Source organism: Lemur catta, chromosome 24, assembly GCF_020740605.2.
Source record: "Lemur catta isolate mLemCat1 chromosome 24, mLemCat1.pri, whole genome shotgun sequence".
In the NCBI taxonomy this organism is placed as follows: Eukaryota; Metazoa; Chordata; class Mammalia; order Primates; family Lemuridae; genus Lemur; species Lemur catta.
In genome coordinates, this window is record NC_059151.1 from 4,332,552 (window position 1) to 4,353,394 (window position 20,843).

Here is a 20,843-nt window from a genome sequence, read left to right on the forward strand (position 1 = left end):
TGCATGGTTCTGATATGCATGAATTTCAGTGATGATGGTTTAAATTGCATCAGCCCTCCCACACAACGGTTCGGGTTTTAGCCAGTGCAGTGTGAGCAATTCCACAAAGTACAAACTTCGCTGCCAGCTTGTTACTCCCCAAATCACTGTATAAATAACAGATTTACCGGTGACCAGACAGTCACTTCTCTTAAAGCACATTGGTGATTGGTCGTGGAGCATCTGCTATTCAGTTCACACACAGATAGCAAAGTGCATAGTTGTGTTGCCTGTCTGTGTCCCAGCAGTAAAGCCATGTGACATTTTGCATAGATTGATAACCAAATGAGGGAACTGGCCAACAGGGATGAAAGTGTGGGAAAGAAATGAAAGGTGTCAACACCAGAAACGAGGTGCTAACGGAGCATTAATGCGGTTGCAGAGGAAATAGCTGACTGTGGAAGCCTACAGCCAGGGGGGTACAACGCACTGGCATAAATGAGGAAAGTGGTTGTGAGGAAGAAGGTGACGATGTCCCAGAGGAAGCAGCGCCTCCCCTCCCGGACACTTCACATGAAAGAGATGCTCAGGTGTTGTACTGCATTGAAAGAGCAAAGGATAAAATGTTGGAAGTTGATTCATAATTAGCGTTTGACAGTTTGCTAAGGCATAGAAAAGACGTTCACTTTGTGTTGGAAGTCATGTGACAAGAAGGCAATCCTGTTGAAAAGAAAAAAATTGGGTTTTTGTTTTTTACAGAGTGCTGTAGTCTGAATTCCCCCAAACTCATATGTTGGAACTTTAACCCCCAAGGTAACCATATTCGGAGGAGGAGCCTTTGGGTGGTGATGAGGTCGTGAGGAGCGTCCTCATGGATGGGGTTAGTGCCTTCCCAGAAGAAAGAGCTTGCTTGCCCCTTGCACCGTGGGAGGACACAGTTAGAAGATGCCATCAGTGAGCCCGTAATGGGCCCTCACCAGACACTGGACCTGCCGGTGCCTTGATCTTGGACTTCCCAGCCTCCAGGACTGTGAGAAGTACAAGCTACCCAGGTTATGGTGTCTTGTTATAATAGTCTGAATAGGCAAAGACACAAAGAAAACACTTATATTGTCAATGTATCTAATATTTTAAATCACAGCACATTAAATAAATATTACTTTTATTATTGTTTACTTTATAAATTTATTACTGACAGAATTTTTAGTGTTTTGATAAAAATTTGCAACAGAATGAGACCCTGTCTCAAAAATAAAAAAAATAATAATAAAATAAAAATAAAAAGGGAGCGAGGGCTCTTTGGTGGAACGGCTTATTCTGTTCTAGGTCTGGGTCTGGACATGTACGAGATGAGCTAGGATTTCTCTTCATTACCAGAAAGCAAAGAGCCACTGAAGATGACTGGGGTAACAGCAAGGAGAGTCCAGAAACAACCTGAATGGTTTCTAACCAGCCAAAAAGTCAGTCAGGGAGAGCATGAAAGAATAACAACGGCAGTGGATTAAACCACATCACATATGTACCCCATGAATTGATACTAAAACAACACCAAAACCCATTATTAGTTACCTTTGGAAAGTGGGAAGGAACCAAGTCATAACTTAAAAAAATGAAAAATAAAGGAAAGAAGCACTTATCCTGGTTTCCTGTATAAACTGTAGCTGAAGGTAACCAAATAGATGATGAGGAAAAGTTATTCGCAGGAAAAAATTGGCTAATAAAGAGGGATAGCATTATCATTTTGCGTCCTCCCTCTGAATAAGTAAACATGACCAGTAGCTGATAATACCATTAGGTGAAGAGCTGTTGAGAAACTTCATGATGGGACAGCTCAGAAGGGCACTGACAGCTCCTGAATCCATTATTTAATGTTAAGAATTTTTGTTTGAAGAGGTAACTGTTAGGGACCCCCTTGTGATTCATTGGGATGTAGAAAACCCCATATAAAATAGTCTTTCCAATAGTCTGGACAGAAATCTACCTGATCAAGCCACTTTATAGAAAATACACTGCCCTGAGAAACATGTTAAAAGATACTTTTTGGATGCCGTCACCAAAACTCATGATGTTAGATCTCTAGACCAAAAAAAAAAAAAAAAAATCTTTTTTTCCCCAGCAAGTAAATCTCAAGAACAAAAAAGACTGGAGGTTATAAAGAAGCCTAAGAGACATATCAACCCTTTCAAAGGATCCTCGTTAGATTAGAACACACCAATCAAATTTGAACACTAACTAGATATTTGATGCTATTAAAGAAACTTTTATAATATGAAATTAACATTTAATAATATTAAATTAATAGTAAAAACATTTTAGATGGGATAGTAGTATTGTGGGTTTTTTTTTTTTTAATTCTCATCCTAAAGCCTATTTAACACTGGAAAACCCCAGTCCTTGAATTTCTCATCTATAAAACAAGGAAGAGGATTAAATGTCTTTGCTGCTTTCTCTCTGCTCTGGCTGTTAAGTAATAGCCACTCCCTCTTGTTTTCATGCTCAGAATCATGTTGTTACAACGTGCAGGCAGTGGTGTTGCTTGTGGCTGAGACTTCGTCTCATCCCCATGTCTCTGGGGGCGGGAACTCCAGGGGTCAGGCTGGATGGCCTGATCAACTGACCCTAGGCAGCTGCTCTGTGCTCTTTCTCTGGTCACTTGCCCCTCCTGAGCAGGGTCTGGACACAGCAGTGCTGGGCCTTAAGTCAGGGGTCTTCCAGGGGCTTGACAACCAAGAATTTATAGATTGGGATGAGTGAGACTTGCTGAAAAGCCAGCCCTGTGTGTGGAAGTTCTCATTCTTCAAGAGGTGATAACCGATTAATACCCATGTGGAAAGCAGAGGCAATAACCACACACAGTAGTAAAGATTTAGCACCTTTTTTTCTTTTTTTCTGCATGAAGTGATTTTTGTTGTTGTTTTCTTTTAAATTATCCATTCTTTTTCTTTTCTTTTTTTTTTTTTTGTCTTGGAACTTCCAGCCTCCAGAAAAATGATCCATTCTTAAGCTGGGGTCATGTTATTTTTTACCCCCAGAATTTCTAGTTTTGTAGTTCTTTTTTTTTTATTGACACATAATAATTATACATATTGTATGGGGCACATGTGATAGTTCGATACAGGCATGCAACGTGTAGTGACAGAATCGGGGTAACTGGGGTCTCCATCACCTCAATCGCTTACCATTTCTTTGTGCTGGGAACATTTCAAATCTCTTCTAGCTGTTTTCAAATACACAGTAAATTGTTAACTATAGTTACCCTACTGCTGTTGAACACTAGGACTTATTCCTCCTAACTAGCTGTATTTTTGCGCCCATTAATCAACCTGTTTTTCCCCCCTCCCACCCCTACCCTTTCGAGCCGCTGGTAACCATCATCCTGCTTCCTACTTTCCTGAGATCAGTTTTGTTCAGCTTCCACTTATAAGTGAGAACTTGCGGTATCTGTCTTTCTGTAGCTTAAGACTGTCCAACTTGTGGAAGGCAGAGCCAGAGTCCTCTAGGGGGAACAACCAGCCTATCTTTGGTAATAGCCGAAGAGCTTTAGTTAGCTGTTGACATCAGAGAGGTGTGACGAAAACACAGGGCCATGGGACTCATCTCTGGAGAGCTCCACACCAGAGGGAAGCCGACTTCTTGAGCCCCCGGGCCCCCCAAGAGCAGTTGCAGACGGCCCACAAAGAGGGCACCATCTCTGTGCAGCCCAGCTGTCCACCAGCGATGAGTGGGAGGAGAGGGAAGGGAGTCTTGCCAGTGATGTGTTGGATAACGACGCTGACGCTGTCATCAAAGTTGATCGAAAAACTAGGACTTAAGTATTGCATGTAGGCAGTGCAGTGTAGTTCCCAGGAACTTGATTCAACTTTGAGAGTAAATGGCATGCATGCTAGGGAAAAAAACTGTTTGGGTGGAAAATGTTTTTTTTTGTTTATAATTACTTTATCTTGCTCTTTCAGCCATGGTCCACTTATTTGAGGTTGTCAGAAATTTGTAACCTACAAATTGCCCCTTGTAACTAGACATTTGTTTAAAAAAAGAGAAAGAGAAATGCCGTTAGTTGAAATTTTTTGGCCAAAGTTTTTTCTTCTAAAATCACTTTATATTCATAGAATGATTGTCCTAGATGACACCAGTTATTGACTAGATGACAATAACTGTGTTGCCACTGGCCCTAAGACTTTGGAACATTAACCTACAGCTCTGCAGACTTTCACTACTGTCTTTTTCTAAAGAATGTGGGTGCAGTGGACATCTCTTAACCATATCTCTAATGTGACTTGCCGATCACTTTGGGAGACTTTAGTGTTCAGGGTACCTGAAACATCTGGTTAAAAAAAAACATGTTTTTCCGTGTTTACTTGGTTGTGTTTTTTTTTACATTCTTATCTTTAATCATTGGAATATGGTAGATGCTCTGGTTTTAGGTATTCAGTTTCTTTCAAACCCCAAACATTCCTAGAGAGAACCAAACCACCCGACTACGATACTGTTTCACTGTTTGTCTTTCACAGAAGCCATCTAGCCGAGCTCAAAAGTAATGTCATGTTTGGGAGTGCTGTGCTGAAACGTAACTGCATATCGGGAAACAAGGTTTCCAGAGGACTGTCAAAAGTCACAGGATTCTAAACCTGCTTCCTCAAGAGTGTAACAATAGCTTCTCCGGAGTGTGCAGCCCTGGTGGTTAAGAGCAGGGACCAGGGAGTGCCTGGGCCTTATCTCCCTGCCACACTTACCAGCTGTGTGACTTTGAGAAATTGTCCCTCTTCTAGGGCCCCCGTTTTCCTTATCTATAGAGCAGGGGTGGTGATACTGTACTTGGCTTAAGGGCTTGTGGTAGGAATTAATTTAATGTGGATGAAACACTTAGAACAGGGCCGTGTATAATGTGAGTGCTCAACAAATTCATATTACTTAAGAAAATTATTTGCAACACTTTGCTTGCCTTTGTGATGGGTTTTTTTTTTTTTTTTTTTTGAGACAAAGTCTCACAGGCTAGAGTACTGTGGCATCAGCCTAGCTCACAGCAACCTCAAACTCCTGGGCTCCAGTGATCCTCCTGCCTCAGCCTCCCGAGTAGCTGAGACTACAGGCATGTACCACCATGCCCAGCTAATTTTTTATCTTTTTAGTAGAGACAGGGTCTTGCTCTTGCTCCAGGCTGGCCTCGAACTCCTGACCGACCTCAAGCGATCCTCCCGACTCGGCCTCCCGGAGTGCTAGGATTACACGCGTGAGCCATTGCACCTGGCCTGTGATGGGACTTTCTATTTGTGATTGTTACTGAGTGTCTCAAGCATGTGTAATGAGGGAACATGATTGTATTTGGGAAAAAGTCATCTTTATGTGAATCTCCAAGTGAGAGTGTAGGGTCCTGTCAAGTTGCTATGGGCTTCAAGGCCAGCTGTGAGGTGTCAGTGCCAATCTGTCAGCTGGAAGCAGTTCTCACCTTGAGCAAGTTCTAATTGGCTTAGCAGGGGAAGTCCCTTCCTTTCTGAGCACATCGGAAATACTGCAAACCTCAAAAACTATTGCTACAACTTCTGTAATTATCTTAAATGAATCCTCAAACACAATGCCTAAAAGTAATGATTTAATCAGCTCAATAACTTATAGATCCGTGATCATGAACATGTTTGATTGGTTATTTATTTATTTATTTTTTGAAACAGGGTCTCAATTTCGCTATGTTGCCTAGCCTGGTCTCGAACTCCAGGGCTCAAGCAATCTTCCCACCTCAGCCTCCTGAGTAGCTGGGGCTATAGGCACACACTTTGCTTCAATTGGTTATTAATCAACTTTTTTGTTCTTTAGATTCATTATATTTTCAAGATATTTAGGATTTAGAAAATAGAGTAGCCCTTTCTTTAAGTTAGTAAATGCTTAGGAAAAAAAAGATTTTTAAAATACAGTCTGTCCTGTAGGGTTGCACAGGGCTGTAGTCGTAATAGGTGCTTAACTAGAATGTTGATTTGATTTAGTTTTAATCATCCTGTTTTGCATGTGACCTAGGTAGGAAGCAGAGTCCACAACATATAAACCTCAAATAAAACTCCCCCGAGTTTTGGAAGAGAGCCTCAGTCCTCAGATGAAATGTAAAATTTGTACCCCAATTTAGGTTTTGAATTGTTTGGACATTTGCTGGGAATAAATACAGCACGTTTAGGGCAAGTTCCAGGTATCACAGAAAATGCCAATAGTTGACATTACCTCTTTGATGTGTGGGGTGACCAGATCTTAGTGTGATTTATGAGCTACAATTTACTGATCATTATGGTTTGTCTGTAAAAGTAATTTCCCCCTGCCCCCCACAAAAGGAAAAAACATCCCTGCAGAGACTGGGAAATACCTCCTTTAATCCAGTTCCTACATCCTTCCTCTTATGTGTGTTCAGGAAAATTTGAGGGTAATTTGCAGGGATGGAAAAGCCCCTAATTCATAGCTGTCTACACCACGATATTGTTTAGCAATTAATAGTTTAGACTGAATAATGGGAGTGATATTGGTCACTTGTCTTTAAGAATCCTTAAGTGTCACATATTTTATAATGCAGTGCTTCTCAGATTTTAATGAGCGTATGAATTACCTAGGAATTTTGTTAAAATGCAGATTCTGATTCAGTCGATTGGGGATAGAATTTAAGACTGCATTTCTAACAACCATCACATGCTGGAGTGCTGCTGTTCTGTGGCCCTCACTCCGAGCAACAAGGCTGAGGTTCTCAAGCTTGGCTGCACACTAAATTGCCTGAAGACATTTAAAAAATACTGATAGATGCGTCCCACCCCCAGAGATTAATTGGCTTGAGGTGTGGCCTGAGAATGTCAGGAATTTCTGAGTCTCCCCAGTTGATGTGTAGCCAAGGCTGTGAACCGCTGCTGAAGCTAAGGGATCCGGATTGTTGTCATTAGTTGACATCTGTGGGGAAATACCTGTCTTCAAAGCCATGTCGTCTTTGTGATTTAAATTATTGTTTTCTATTATTTTTCCCTTTTTTTGGACCTGTGTTTTGAAAGGGTCCCTCTACTAAACAAACTACATTCAAACAAGCATTTGTTTTCTTATTTTTAAATTAATCAAAGCACGTGAAGTTGCCAATTAGAGTTCCTGATCAGCGTGAGCCGACTGATGTTAGCGCCCTGTGTCGGCCTAAGCTCCAGAAGGTTCCAAAGCAGAGTCCTTCACACACTCTTTTTCATGCTCAAATATGTGGTTTCCTTTGGATTTTTTGAAATGTTGAAAATAGTTCACTGGTCTTCACTTGCTCCATTTGTGTGGATCCAGGCCAGAGTTCGTCTATTACACAACGAGAGAACCCTCCAGATCGTGCCAAGTTGGGGGCAGATCTCACCTTCGAACTTGTAAAAGGAAATCTTACCAGCTGCGACTGTAGCACGGGGTTCTTTGCAGTTTTGTTTCAGTAATTATCTTTTGGCTGCGTTCTTTTTTGGCTGCCTTTCTGCTCAAGCAGGCAAACATTTCCCCTTGATGCCAGCCAACCTCATGACTTGATACGCATGAACGCGGGGAGCTTGTGGTGGGTAGAGAGTGAAGGTTATGCTGTCAGAGGAGGCTGCATTCGTTGGGGTTTGGACAATGGTAGAGGGTCTTCAGCTGGAGAAGGGGGAAAAGAGCATTTCAGGGAAAAATATTCTCTGCAAAGATTGGCGTCATGAGAGAACTGTCGGGCTGGAGGGACTTCATGGTAAAGCGGGTGGAGGGGACAGAAGGAGTTTGGTGCAATGCATCCCTTTTTTTGGAGGGTAAGGGAGTAACCTCTGATGTGTATTTTTGAAATTACATATTCCACATTCTGGCAGTATTGCTGAAGGCTGAGGAGAGAGAGAACTGGCAAGAGAAACCAGTTCTCATTAAACTATTGAAAAAGCATGGGTTTTATAAGAGAGTGGTAGGGGATCCAGAAAGATCAGAAGACTCTATAATTATTTTTAATTTTAAAAAGACGATAGAAGTGTCAGCTGTGAAGTGATACAATATTGACTCTAAACAGAGTTTAAGAATGCATACTGTTAACCACAGGGCAGTGGTTTCTGACATTGAGTGTACAACAGAATCACCTGGAGAGTATCGAAACTCTAATTGCTGGTCTCTACCCACAGTTTCTAATTCTGCAGGTTTGGGTGGGGCCTGAAAATTTGCAAAAGAATGCAGGAAAGGAGCAACAGAGAAAAAATAGGGAAGGACAAATGGAAGACAAATAGCAAGTTGGTAGAACTTAAACCCAAACAAATCAATAAATAAGTGACTAAACATTTCAGTTACAAGGCAGACTGGGTTTTTGCTCAACACAACAGTCTGGTTGCAATAGATGCTGCTAGGGGTTTGAATGTTTGTCACCTCCCACCCCAGAACTCATGTTGAAATTTAATCCTCAATGTGGCAGTATTGAGAGGTAGAGGTGACTGGGTCATGAAGTCTCTGTCCCCATGAATTGATTTATTCATTCCTGGACTAATGGATTAATGGGTTAATGGATTACTGGGTTATAATGGGAGGGGAACTGGTGGCTTTATAAGAAGAGGAAGAGAGACCCGAGATTGTATGAGAGCAGGCTCAGCCCCCTCACCGTGTGATGCCCAGTGTCACCTCCGGACTCTGTGGAGTCCCCACCAGCAAGGAAGCTCTCACCAGATCTGGCCCCTCAACCTTGGACTTCTCAGTCTCCATAACTATAAAAAATAAACTAAACTTTTTAATAAATTACCCAGTTTTAGGTATTCTGTTACAACCAACAGAAAATGGACTAAGATACATGCATTTTAAATAAAAAAAATGCTTATTTAAAGGAAAAGCATAGAAAAAGATATACCATCAAACAGTAAATGTAAGAAAGCTGAGTGCACAGCTATATTAATATCAAGAGGGCCCAGTAGCACCAACGGAACAGGGCCACAGGGAAGCCCATTTTAGCTGTGCGGGGGACAAAAGTTTCCAGTGCTCGTCATCGGCCAGCTGTGGACAGGGCTGCCTTGTCATGACAACAGATGTCCCTGGAGACAGGCACACAAGCTAGTCTCGGTAGAGAAAGAGCATTCTCGCATGGAGAAGTGGACTAGAGGACCCTTGTCTCCTTCCTGGAGCTAAGATTTGATTATAGTTGTTTTGTTTTTACAGTAATTGTGATTCTCTTTTTTTAAATGACTACAAAAACAGGTGGGTGCTTATTTTATAATATTTAGAAAATGTTAAAATGCCCAGAAGAAAATAAGTCATCTAATCCTTCCATCCAGAGATACCGAATGCTAGCCTTTTGCTACAGAGGCCCAGTTAATCTTTTTAATAAACATATTTAATTTAATTTTGATGAAGTGGGGTCCTAACAAACACACTGTATTATACCTGCTTAAAAAAAAACAAAACCTTTATGTTATGAATTATCTTCCTTGTCAGTATTTTTTACAAAACAAGAGGAGGAGGTGGTGGTGGTGAGGAAGAATTAGAGATCAGTTGTGTAAATTAAAAACTATAGAGAAGTATCTAAAATGAGGATCTCTCCTCTCCCAGCCCTGTACTGTCACTATCCCAGGGACTCTGTGAGGTTTTGGTGGCAATTATGGGTGGAGAATGAGCCAGGAAAAGGAGTGACTAATTCTTAGTTCGGGTGATTGGTAATTCCCGGATAAATAAGGGACCAAGGGGAAGGGAGTGGGCTGGCGTTGAGGCCAGTCAGGTTGATTCTGGCCCCGTCCACCCCGGGGTGGGGGGGTGGGATTCACGGCGTGGCAGGCCATTTCTCAGACTGACTTCGTCTCTTTTCCTCATCTGCTTCCCTTTTCTTTTTAAAGGCATCATTACTCTGCACACTATCTACAGCTGTTACTGTGCACAGTCACCAGATTTTCCTATTTAAAAAATGAAGGAGGCCAATCTTATTTTAAGGAGTTTATTATTAGTTTATTATTATTTGATCATTAGTTAAAAAACACATAAGATATGGACTTTTTTATTTTTGCAGAGACAGGGTCTTGATATGTTGCCCGGGCTGGTCTTGAACTCCTAGTCTCAAGTGATCCTCCCACCTTGGCCTCCCCAAGTGCTGGGGTTACAGGTGTGAGCCACCATGCCCAGCCTTAGGTATGGACTTTTTAAGTTTTGTGTTATCCAGGCATCTCCTGACTTGATAATAGGAAACCCTCTTTGAATTATGCCTTCTGCTTTTATTCCAAAGGATGGAACAAACTAAGCACTGTCCTCCGTCAGTGCTTTCTGATCCCTTCTTTGCTGAAGGAGTTATTGTCTCCTTGCTGTATGGGGAAACCACTCTTTGCAGACCTGAGAAGCAGCTAGGCTGAGTGATAGGTATCTCTTGGCATCTTCTGTAACTGCCTCCAGATGGGGTGACACACTAAGTGAATGATCTTATTGGACATCTTCCCAAGTGCCTTCTCATGCCCAGGAAGCTGTTTTGGGGTGGCTGTAATAAAGAATTCTCTTAGAGTTGAGGAGAGAGGTTTGGACTGGAGTTCAACATTCAGAGAGTCACTGACAATATTGTATAAGACAGTATTTAGACTGAGAGGAGACAGCTGAGATTTTCTAGGATTTTTATCCTGGATCCTAGATGTGAGCAGAAGGAATTATAAAATAGGAAGAATTGTCCACAAAAAACAGAGCAGTGTCCTCAAAGTCCACAGAGAGCTTTTCGTGGGAGGTGGGTCCCTGGGACCACAATGGAAGCAGACTTCGCTTAGTCTAGGAACTTTGGCTCTGGTGGCAGAAGGAGATTGGATGGAGGCTGTTAAGGAGAAGGAACTAGTGTGTTGGGAGAAATGGTTAGTCTGGGGTGGAGCGTCTTGTAGAAAGGAAGGAGTGCTGAAAACACAGAAGGATGGAGCGTGTGAAAGAGCTTCCAGTGGCCCAGGCTGGAACAATTTGACAGCAAAACAAACCATGTAGTTTTTGATTATAACCCAAAGTTCAAAATAAATACCCATGAGACTATACTGATGTAAATGATTGAACAGGTAAATAAATAGAGGAGGCAAATCTTTCTTACAGAAGAATTCCAAATGTGTAGAGCTCCTACCCTCTCCCATACATACACAGGAGCTGGGACTTAGTTCCTTCCCTCCTTTGAAGGGAAAAACATCTGACAAAACCAGATCGAGGGACATTCTACAGGATACTTAGCCAGAATGCCTCAAAACTGTCCAGGTCATGGAAAACAAGGAAAGACTGAGAAACTCTCACAGATGTGCAATGTGTGGTACCGTGGGCCGGATCTTGGAACAGAAAGAGGACTTTAATGGAAAAACTGATGAAATCAAAATAAAGTCTGAAGTTTAGCAATACACCAATGTCGATTTCTCAGTTTTGACAAATGACAAAAGGTAGTTTAAGAGATAAACAGTGGGGAAACAGGCTGTGTGTGGGGGTATATGGGAATCCTTTGCAACTTTTCTGTAAATCTAAAATTTATTCTAAAATAAAAAATTTATTTTAAAAATACTGTGTGTGTTGGCAGGGAGTAGGGGAACTTGAGCTGTAGTTTGTAGGCTGAGAGTAAGTTATTGGTACGGATGGGTTAGGGACATTGGGGAGAGTGAGGAGGGATTTTTAAAAATAGAGATGGGGTCTCACTATGTTGCTCAGGCTGGTTTTGAACTCCTGAGCTCAAGTGATACTCTTGCCTCAGCTTCCTGAGTAGCTGGGACTACAGGTACATGCCACTACACCCAGCCATGGAGGGATATTTCATCAGTGCACAAAAATAAGAAGCGAGGGATAACTGTAGACCAGAAGTAAAGAAAAAGACATTTCGTGAAGAAAGAGGTAAAGTTGAGCAGTAGTTTTTAAACATTTTTGCTTGTTTACTTCCTAAAAGGATGTTGAAAAACTAAGTCCTCGTTTTTGACCTGATCAGTTGAATCAGGCTTACTTTATTAAAGAAAGTCTGACCTCTGATGGTCCCGTACATCTCGTTTCATAATTCCAGTTCATACATAGCTTGTAGGTAAGACATGGGTAAGGCCAGTTATTTTGAACTTTGGGTTATAATCCAAAATGACGTGATTCATTTTGTCCTCAGATTGTTCCAGCCTTGCCACAGGTTTGCCACACGGATGTGTTTAATGAGGATCCATCTATTAATATTGCTTGGATTGCAAGGGAATCTCTCTGCAGAGAACTGTTCCTTCGGGGGCCTCCCAGGTACTTACACCTGGAGCCGTGCACCATTTGAAGGTTGGCTTGGGGTGGATGAGAGGACTGCTTTTCTGTTTCAAGTGGGGAAAGCCCAGTGGGAAGTGAGAGCCTGGATCCTGGTTGCAAGAAAGAGTGTTTAGAAATTAAGGGCCTGGAAATAGATTTACTGAGAACTCTTTTTGCCCTCATACATCTTGAGACTCTCTAAGTAACCCCAGTTTGAAGACCAAAGACCTGAGAGGTGTGGAACGAAGCTTTAGAACAGTGCCTGGGGAACCCGAGAACTTTCCAAGGACCATCTAGGCGGGCTGCTTTGCCTTGAGGTCACCGCTGAAGCGAGAGCCAGTTAATTTCCAGCGGTGGTTAGTAGCACTACTCCCCTGCTGGCTCTGCCCTCTGGGGGTGCCCGTCTTTTTTTCACCTGTTTTATCTCTCCTCCCCTTTCCTGGGTCTGCTTTATTTGAGATCCTCCAGTGGCAACCTTGAGCACCCTTCTTTTGGCAAAGTGATTTTAGCAGTGTCCCCATTAAACATTCCATTGAAATGAAGTAGCAGTTCTTAGGGGATTTGACCTGTGTAACTTTTAGACCAAAAATGCTATAAAGAGTAGAATTGTTGAATGATCATTGTGGTACAAATGAATACATTGAATTAAGTATTTTAGAGTTCTGAATAAGGCACACCTGTAAGATATGAAAGATTAGAAAGATTTTTTGCCTCCTGCTTCTTGAATTAAAAAAAAGTAAATATATTTTGAAACATTTAAAAGATGCATATATATTAAATCTGTCTATATTTTGCCAAGTAAATGATGAAGCACTTGAGAGATTATTCCATTTTTGCTCTTGGATAAACATGATCTACTGCACATTATGACTGTGCTTAAGATGTGTTACAGATACCATATATTGTTATATGCGTGCAAGGGTCATTTATAAAGCTCATTAATTTAAAGAGCTAATAAAAAGGTACCCCTGTGATTCAAGAACCCATTTCAGATAGTAAAATGAGCTGTCTTACTCACCTTATAAATTCTGCCATGATTGTTAAATTATGTCCCTTCCTCTTCTGGTGTTAGCATACTTGATGACTATAGGATTAATAAATTAAGAAATTGTAGAACTCATGAGCCTATTGTCACTGCACAGGGAAACTTGTTATTTTGTTGTGTAGACGAAGATGTTTTGTCATGCAACATCTTTCCATTATTTTCCTGAGAAATTCTTCACCATAGTAGGCAATTATTAAGACAGCTCTAAGGTTTTAAATGGGCAACTAAGGTTGATGAGTGATCTTACTCCTTATTTGTAAGGTAAATTGGGTCTGTTGGCTGGATTAGGGCCCAGGGATTCTTAACCTGGAGGCCACAGAGCATCAGGTGCTTCCTCAGTGGGCTCCAGGGGAATTGTGAACCACACCAACGAAGTATAGCCAATGTTGTATGTGTGGGTCTGTATCCTTAAATTTCATCAGAAAGCCAAAGAATTCTGTGCCCCTCAAAAGGTTAAGAATGCCTTCTGTTCATTTTCACTGCTGAGCAGTTCTGTGGGTTGGATACAGTGGTATTTTCAAAACACTTGTAAATAATAACGCCCATGTTTGTATTGTATTGCAGTACTTCTTCACCCACATACAGTATCCTAATTCAAGAATAATTTCTCCTGTACTTCCCTCTGGTAATTTTAGATCTATTACAGAGCTAGTGTATTCCCACTTCTGTTTCAAATTACCCTCACTAATTTACATTACAGAGAATCTCAGGTGTAATCCTACTTTGGTGTTGATTTCCCTGTTTCTTTTTGGGTAAATATTTGCTGTATTTTTTTCATTTCTTCATATTTAAATGATGTCAGAACAATTAACACAGTTCACAGAGAAAAAGTGTTATTTTAATATCAGCACCGTTACATTTCTAGCCTGTGGTAAATGGAAATTTTATGAGTAAATGCTGTTATGAAATATTTTTTCAGCTTTTATGTCTGATACCAATTTGTTTATAGCATAAGTAATGACAATCGGTGTAGATAAAACAGGAACAGGAAAATAGAAAGAAACACCAATGAAAAAATTGTTGGGAGTAGACTTTGGCCTGAATTTATATTTTGTTTCCTTGAAGGTTTTTCACTCTACTATTACAAAGGAATATATGTGTACAATGATATTTTATTGTCCGATATAAATTTCTTATGAAGGAAAATAAATGCTGGCCAATTGCGGTCCTTAACATGATCCAGGGATTATAAATCAATACTAGATCAAAGAACTCTCTGCATGACTTTCTAAATATGCATGATCTGGGTAAGTGGTTCTCAAATATAAGCAGACCACAAGCATTACCTCTAGAATATGTTGAAATCTATATCCCTAGGACCTCACCCCACAAGGATTCTGATTTAGTACTTCTGGAACAAGGATCTAGAGTCTGTTAACATATGCCCCAGATGATTTGACCACATTTTGCCAGAAGTGATTTACGTGCTAAGAGGTTATACGGGAATAGCTGTAATATAATATTACCTTTAACATAAAAGAAGAAATGATGAGTGTGGAGAGGGGAGAGATGAAGCATTAGCAAAGGACATGGAATAATTTTGCACTTCAAAATTATTGTGGAACCCAAAGAGCTCTTGTGTATGTGTTTTTTTATATATTGATATTTACAGTATTAAAAATTAAAATTGAAGTATTTATTTTAAAATTATTTTAAAAACCCATCACATGTAATATAAATAACATTCTTATTTAAAAAACCTACTTTCCAAAATTAAAAAATTAGAAGAGTTGGCATTATTTTACATTTATGTACATCTCTTTACTATTTAGCTTAACAGAAGACAGCTAGGTTCTCATACAGGTTGGGTGTCCGTTATCAAAAATGCCTGGGACCAGAAGTGTTTCAGATTTTGGAATATTTGTATTATATCCACTTGCTTCAATGAGTATTTTCCTTGAGTGTCATGTTAGCACTCAAAAAATTTTGGATTTTGGAGCATTTTGGATTTCAGATTTTTGGATTTGAGATGTTCAACCTGTATCTGCTTCTCTATTCAATCTGTTGCAGTGTTTTGGTTGAAGTCTATGAAGAAAATTCAGCTTTACGCACGATGGAATGAGTATTTTAACATTAACTGCCATATGAGTTGTATTTAAGTCATGCTAGTTTTGAACTTGGGGCCTCATGAAGCATATGTAATTCACATGTCTGTTTACCTTGGGACTTGCATGAACTATTCCCAAGTTGCATATAACTCATTTGCAGAAAATAATGAAAAGTAAATTTTTCATTAAATTAGAAAGGATCATTTTGTTTTTGAAGTTTTTATTCTATTTTCATAATAAAACACTGTGGCTCCAAGTAAAAAATTTTTTTTTCTAGTGTGGCAGTCAATGTGTTAATACCTTGTTTGCTATACCAAAACTCCACACGTCATAGTTTCTTAAGGATTAATTGCATTGTGGAATCTGTGCTTTAAAAAAACAAAAACCAAAAAAACCTTTGATATATTAAAATCCATTGGTCTGTCTTGTATTTTTCCGTGGATCTTTTACCCATGCATGATTTTGTTGGTCATTTGGAAACTCAGTTATGCACCTTTTAAAGTCACATTCACTACTGCCACCCTGATCTCATCAGGACAGTCTTTATTAGGAAGCTGTCAAACTTACAGTGGCAGATTCCGAAATGCTTGGAAGCTCCAATTTTATCATTTGGCAATAAATACCATCAATTGTTTTCCTCGAAGAAACAGACTCAACTTTGTTGATTTTTAAGAAAAAGTCTGCCAAATACCCGTCAGAATAATCACAGTTTGCGAATTGTTCCTTCAAGTAAAAATGGTAGTCTGTGGAAAAAAAAAAAAAAATCAGCCAGTTCAGCTTGCAACTCAATTACACAAGTGCTTTTCTTCTCGACAGCCATTGTGCTTCAGTGTGCAGCCGAGTGCTTCCTGGGCACTTCCCATTTTTGTCGCAAAGAACATCAAAAAGACCTGTGATCAAGGGTCAAGATTTAATGAAAGTAATAATTCTGACCGCCTGCTTCATTAAAGACATTCATAAAGGAAACTGGCTTTTTTTTTTTTTTTAAACTGCTGATGTGTGGTGGTGCAGAATGTAGTGACTACTGGCTTCATCTGCTGCTGCTGCCTTGATTAGTGCTAAGGCGCCAGCAGTTGCCCCATAATTGCTTTTGCACCATCAGTGCAAATGTCAGCACAGTGAAAAGACAAATAATGTCTTTGTGTTATTCTAAAAATAGTTCTGACCTCTGGGAAGGTCTCGGGGACTCGCAGGAGTCCGCTGACCACACCGAGAGCTCCTGATGGAGACGCACCGGGCCTCCCCCGCGCGCCCACCCTCCCGGCCTCGCAGTTTCAGCGCCGGGGCGTGAACGTGTCCGTTCTCCACGGCCCCTCGGTGACACCGTCTGCAGGTGGCAGCGCCGCCGTCGTCCCCGGTGGAAGCCGGGGGACTGCGCTGCGCGGGCCTCATTCGTTCAGCAGTGACCTGAGGGTTTGGGGCTCCTGCAGGGGCCCCCGTGAGATGGCGAAGCACAACTTCCCGCCGTCTCTGCCCCTCGAAGTTTCTTCCTGCGTTTTCTGTAGGGCACAGTGTGAATGCCTGCCCTGGTCCTCTGGGTAGGACGTGAGTTTGTTTGTACTTGTTCAGCTGCTTGCTGTGTTGCATTTTCAGGTTTTTGACTTTGTGTGTGTGTGTGAATCCCTTCATTGCTTGAGGACTAAGATGAGTTACTGTTCTGTCTATAACCTGCATGTTGCCCCCAAAGGGAGGGCGTTTTGTAAGTATTTGTCCCAGTGTAAAGAAATCAAAACTGAAAGCAAAGTAAAGCAAGTGCCGGCGCCGGCGCGGTCCGGGGCGCTGCTGGCGTTTGCTGTCGCCGCGCGGCCCGCAGGTCCCCATTCAGCACGCGCCGGGCGGGGCGACCGGGGCCGGCGGGGGTGGGGGGAGGAGGGAGCCGCCCCGCCCCGCCCCGCCGGCCGTCGCCGTTTTAGGACGCGGGCCGTACCACGGCGCCCGCCCGGCGAGGGGTGTCCCCGCGAGGTCGCGCAGCGCCCGCTCCGCCGGAGCGCGGTGTCGCCTCCCCCAGCTCCGGCCCGGGGCGCGGCCCTGCGCCCTCCCCGCTCGGAAACCGCCGCGGGGGCTCCCGCCCTCCCCGCTCGGAAACCGCCGCGGCGCCCCCCGGGCTCGTGCGCAGTGCGGGGCGCCCGCGGGCCGGTGCCCGGATGTCCGTCGGGATCCGCGCGGGCCGGTGCGGTCGGCGCCCGGGGCCGCGCTGAGGACGCCCGCGGCCCGGAGCGGGGACGGCGCCCGGCGGGTGGCAGGGCCCGCGGGTGGCGGGCGCTGATGGACGCGCGGCTGCGGGCTGTGTAGACCGACTATGGCAGCCCGGCCAAGGTGAGCCGGCCACCGGGGGAGCTTCGCGGGCGTGTGGGCGGCCGGGGGACCGAAGGGTGCGGGGCGGGGGCGGTGCGGGAAGAAGCCGGCAGGAAGCGGCTCGGTCCCCGCGCCACCGTCCCCGCCGCGGCGGCTCGCGCCTGAGTGTCGCACGGAAACCACTTCGCACGACGCGCCGGCCGTCTCTGTCGCGAGGAGCGGGCGACCGGGTTGAAAGTTGAGATCAAAGTTCAGCATCTCTCCTCTTCCAAAAGCGACAGTTGTTTTCCGGGGAGATGAGTTAATTTCGCTCGCCCCGCCTTTGCCCGGATTTCGCGGGGTTCTCCGTGCGCCCTGCCCGGCGGTCCTCGGCGGGGCCGGTGTCCCGCGCGGAGTTCTGGAAGAACGAGCGACGGCGAGCACGGCTGGCCTCGGGGCGGGCGAGGACGCGGCGACTGGAACTCACTGCTGGGGCGTTCGAGGCGTGAATCTGCTGGGGCGCGGGGCGCGGGTGACGGGCCCTGCCTGTCCCTGGCTTGTACCCGGGTTCGAAAGGAGCGGTGACAAGGCGTCAGTGAGCGTGGTGAGATCGGAACTGCTGTGTGCGGTTTCGTGTTAGTCGTGACAGCAGTTGGTGCTAATGGAGACTTCAGGTGAGCCGGAAGGCTCCCAAGAGTTACACGTGCACGTTCTTTCATTAACACTAGAAAGCAGCCTGGCCTCCCATATTTTAAAATAATGGCTCTTCAAGCTGATACTTGACGTGGAGTGGTGATTTGGGGACGTCTCAGAAGGCTAAACAGATCTCAGGTCTGCAGACGGAGAGGGTGCTCAAGCGTTGAAGTTTGGGTTGGATGACACGGAAATTTTTTTCTAAGAGATAGAAATTTCTAGGCAGAAAAGAACTTCTCTTTAGAGAGCACTTTCTATGTGCTACCTGCTTTTTATATTTAATCCTCAACTCGGTGGCTTATCCTCTGCCTCCATTTTATTGATAGTTTTAAGAAAGTGGTTCTTGACGTGGGGCCAAGTAGTAGAAATTGGATGAGAAACAGAAGTTGCATCTTTATTTTTGTTAACTTCTAACAGAAATTTAGTATTTCTTTATAGTAGGAATATAGACAAAAAAAATCTATGGTACTGGTACCTGTGATGTTATCACAAATAGAAACCATGTATGTTTTCATTATCTTATTATGACTCTTGCAGATGCCTTAAAATACCTTTTACCCTTAGCATTTCTATGAAATTAAGGAGCTGCTGTATCTTGTTTCATTCGGTAATAAAGAAAAACACAGTACTATACCATCGATTTGTCTTTTAAATATTTGATAGATGTATTCTTGTATAATTTGTTCCCTTTGCATCATGTTTTTTACCTTATTTAAGAACGTTATTCTGAGAGTGCCATTATTCATCAAACTGCTACAGGGGTACAACATCTTAGATTATAAGATACCTTCTCTAATTCTTAAGTAAATGCTATCTGATAGAGCTTAGTAATACAGCGCTGGGATTTGAACCCAGGTGTGAGTGATTCAATGCCCAAGCTCTTAATGATAAAAATAAAATGAGATAAAAGCTAAATTGGACACTGCTGTGGGCCAGGCACAGCATTAATCTGCTTTAATTGGATTAGCTCTTTGACTCTTTTCAGTCACCTAAATCGGTAAGTACTTTTATTATCTACATTTGGTAGTTCAGGAAACTGAGGCCCTGCTAGGCTGTTTCTTGCCTAAGGCCGCAAAAGTGGAGCAATGCCCACTCCAGGTCTGCTCTGCAGCGGTTCCTGTCTTGCATGCTGCCTCTTTCATTCTGAGGTGAGATGTCAAAAGGGAGCTGCAAAGCATCAGAATAAGAGTACAAAAAGCAATTTCCATTAACATTTTGTTTGTTGCATGATGTAATAAACTGAGTTATCAGTATGGTGGTTCAACTTTCCAACAATTAAAATAGGAGGACTGTGCATACTTCTGGTGCTCTACCTGGCCTTCAGACATGCCCTTGAACTAGGAACAAAGCCACAAGGCCCTTCTGTTTGTTTTTTAGCCTGCACATTGGGAGTATATCTCACATGTTGTAAATATTCATTTTCTTCAGTTACACCTAGAATGTGGTCCAAGCTCATCCAGACATTGTGCTTTGTGGGAGAGTAAATAGTCTTTGAGATCCAAAGAGAGACTAAATAGAGAAGATTCAAGATATTTTTGGATTTCAGGGAAACCCCAAAGCTGGGCCAAGTTGCCCTAAGTAGTGCTAAGAGAAACTGAAACATCACCTGTGATGTATAATCTTGGGTAGTAAAATCTTGACCATGTGCCACATGTAGTGTTTGCTCTTGAGACAATTAATTTAGACTGTCAGACTGATTGGACTTATAGATTCATAGCTCAATGTTTAACCATAGTAGTTTCATTGTGCATTGTTTAAATTTGATTTTTTTCTTTTAGTAGCAGAGGGAGTTCAGAATTTATATGATACTGAATTTTGTACCGGTCATAGTGAATATAGGAGCCAACCCATGGTGCTTTTCTCTCATTTGGCATTGCTATGAGGTAATGTCATTCTTGACTTGATACTGATGGGTGGTATATGACTAATCATGCATGTGAATGGGTTGGGCAGCTTATTCCCTTCTCTCTAGTCAGCTCCCTAAGGCGAGATCCCCTACATACACCAGAAGCACTTTGCATGAGGGGGAGTGACTACCTCAGTATTTCTTGGCTTGTGAACTTTTATAAATTGAGGCTATGTATTTGTCTACCACATTTCAAAACCTAAAAGTAGGAAATTACTTTGCTTTTGTTGATTTCTTCTCTTAGAATTGGAAGACATTTATTGAATAAAATGTGAATTGTCTAACTTTTGAAAATTAGATTTTTGTGTATTTTGAAAACAATGGATATTTGGTTAATTGAGATCAAAGTTCTGGAGAAAGGTAGTCAGAAATGCAACATCAGTTAAAGCAGGGCATATGGTGGGCCTCAGCTCTCAGATAAGTGTTGCTTTCTTTGGAGCCTACAAACATAACAGACACATTGAATACACTTCCTTTTGGGGATTGTAACAAACTTGCATTCTTTCATGTGAAATAGTCACAAATTGTGCCTTTAGTTTCCAGATTCTGAGCTAAAGTACTTGAAGACTATTCTTTTATATAAGTATAAAAACTGGCATTCCCTCATTTTGAGAACCAGTAAGCCTAACAGTTTGCAGATCCTTTCCTACAAGGATTAGCTTGCTTTATACTGAGGAGTGATGTTGACCGACACAATGTAAAAGAGGGCTTTGTCTGATTCACTATCCCTCAT

At 42.5% G+C, this 20,843-nt stretch overlaps 1 protein-coding gene across 4 annotated transcripts in view; it reads left to right on the forward strand.

Annotated features, from left to right (window-relative positions):
- AFF1 (AF4/FMR2 family member 1) overlaps positions 1–20,843 on the forward strand; it is a 162,088-nt gene that overhangs the window by 37,078 nt on the left and 104,167 nt on the right. The window contains exon 1 of one of the 4 annotated variants that reach the window (XM_045536787.1): positions 17,462–17,553. The exons of the other annotated variants lie outside the window; for them this stretch is intronic. Within the exon in view, the coding sequence (XP_045392743.1) occupies positions 17,537–17,553 (17 nt within the window). The 5' untranslated portion in view covers positions 17,462–17,536. Of the gene's footprint in view, positions 1–17,461; positions 17,554–20,843 lie in introns of those variants that run through there. 4 annotated transcript variants of the gene reach the window in all.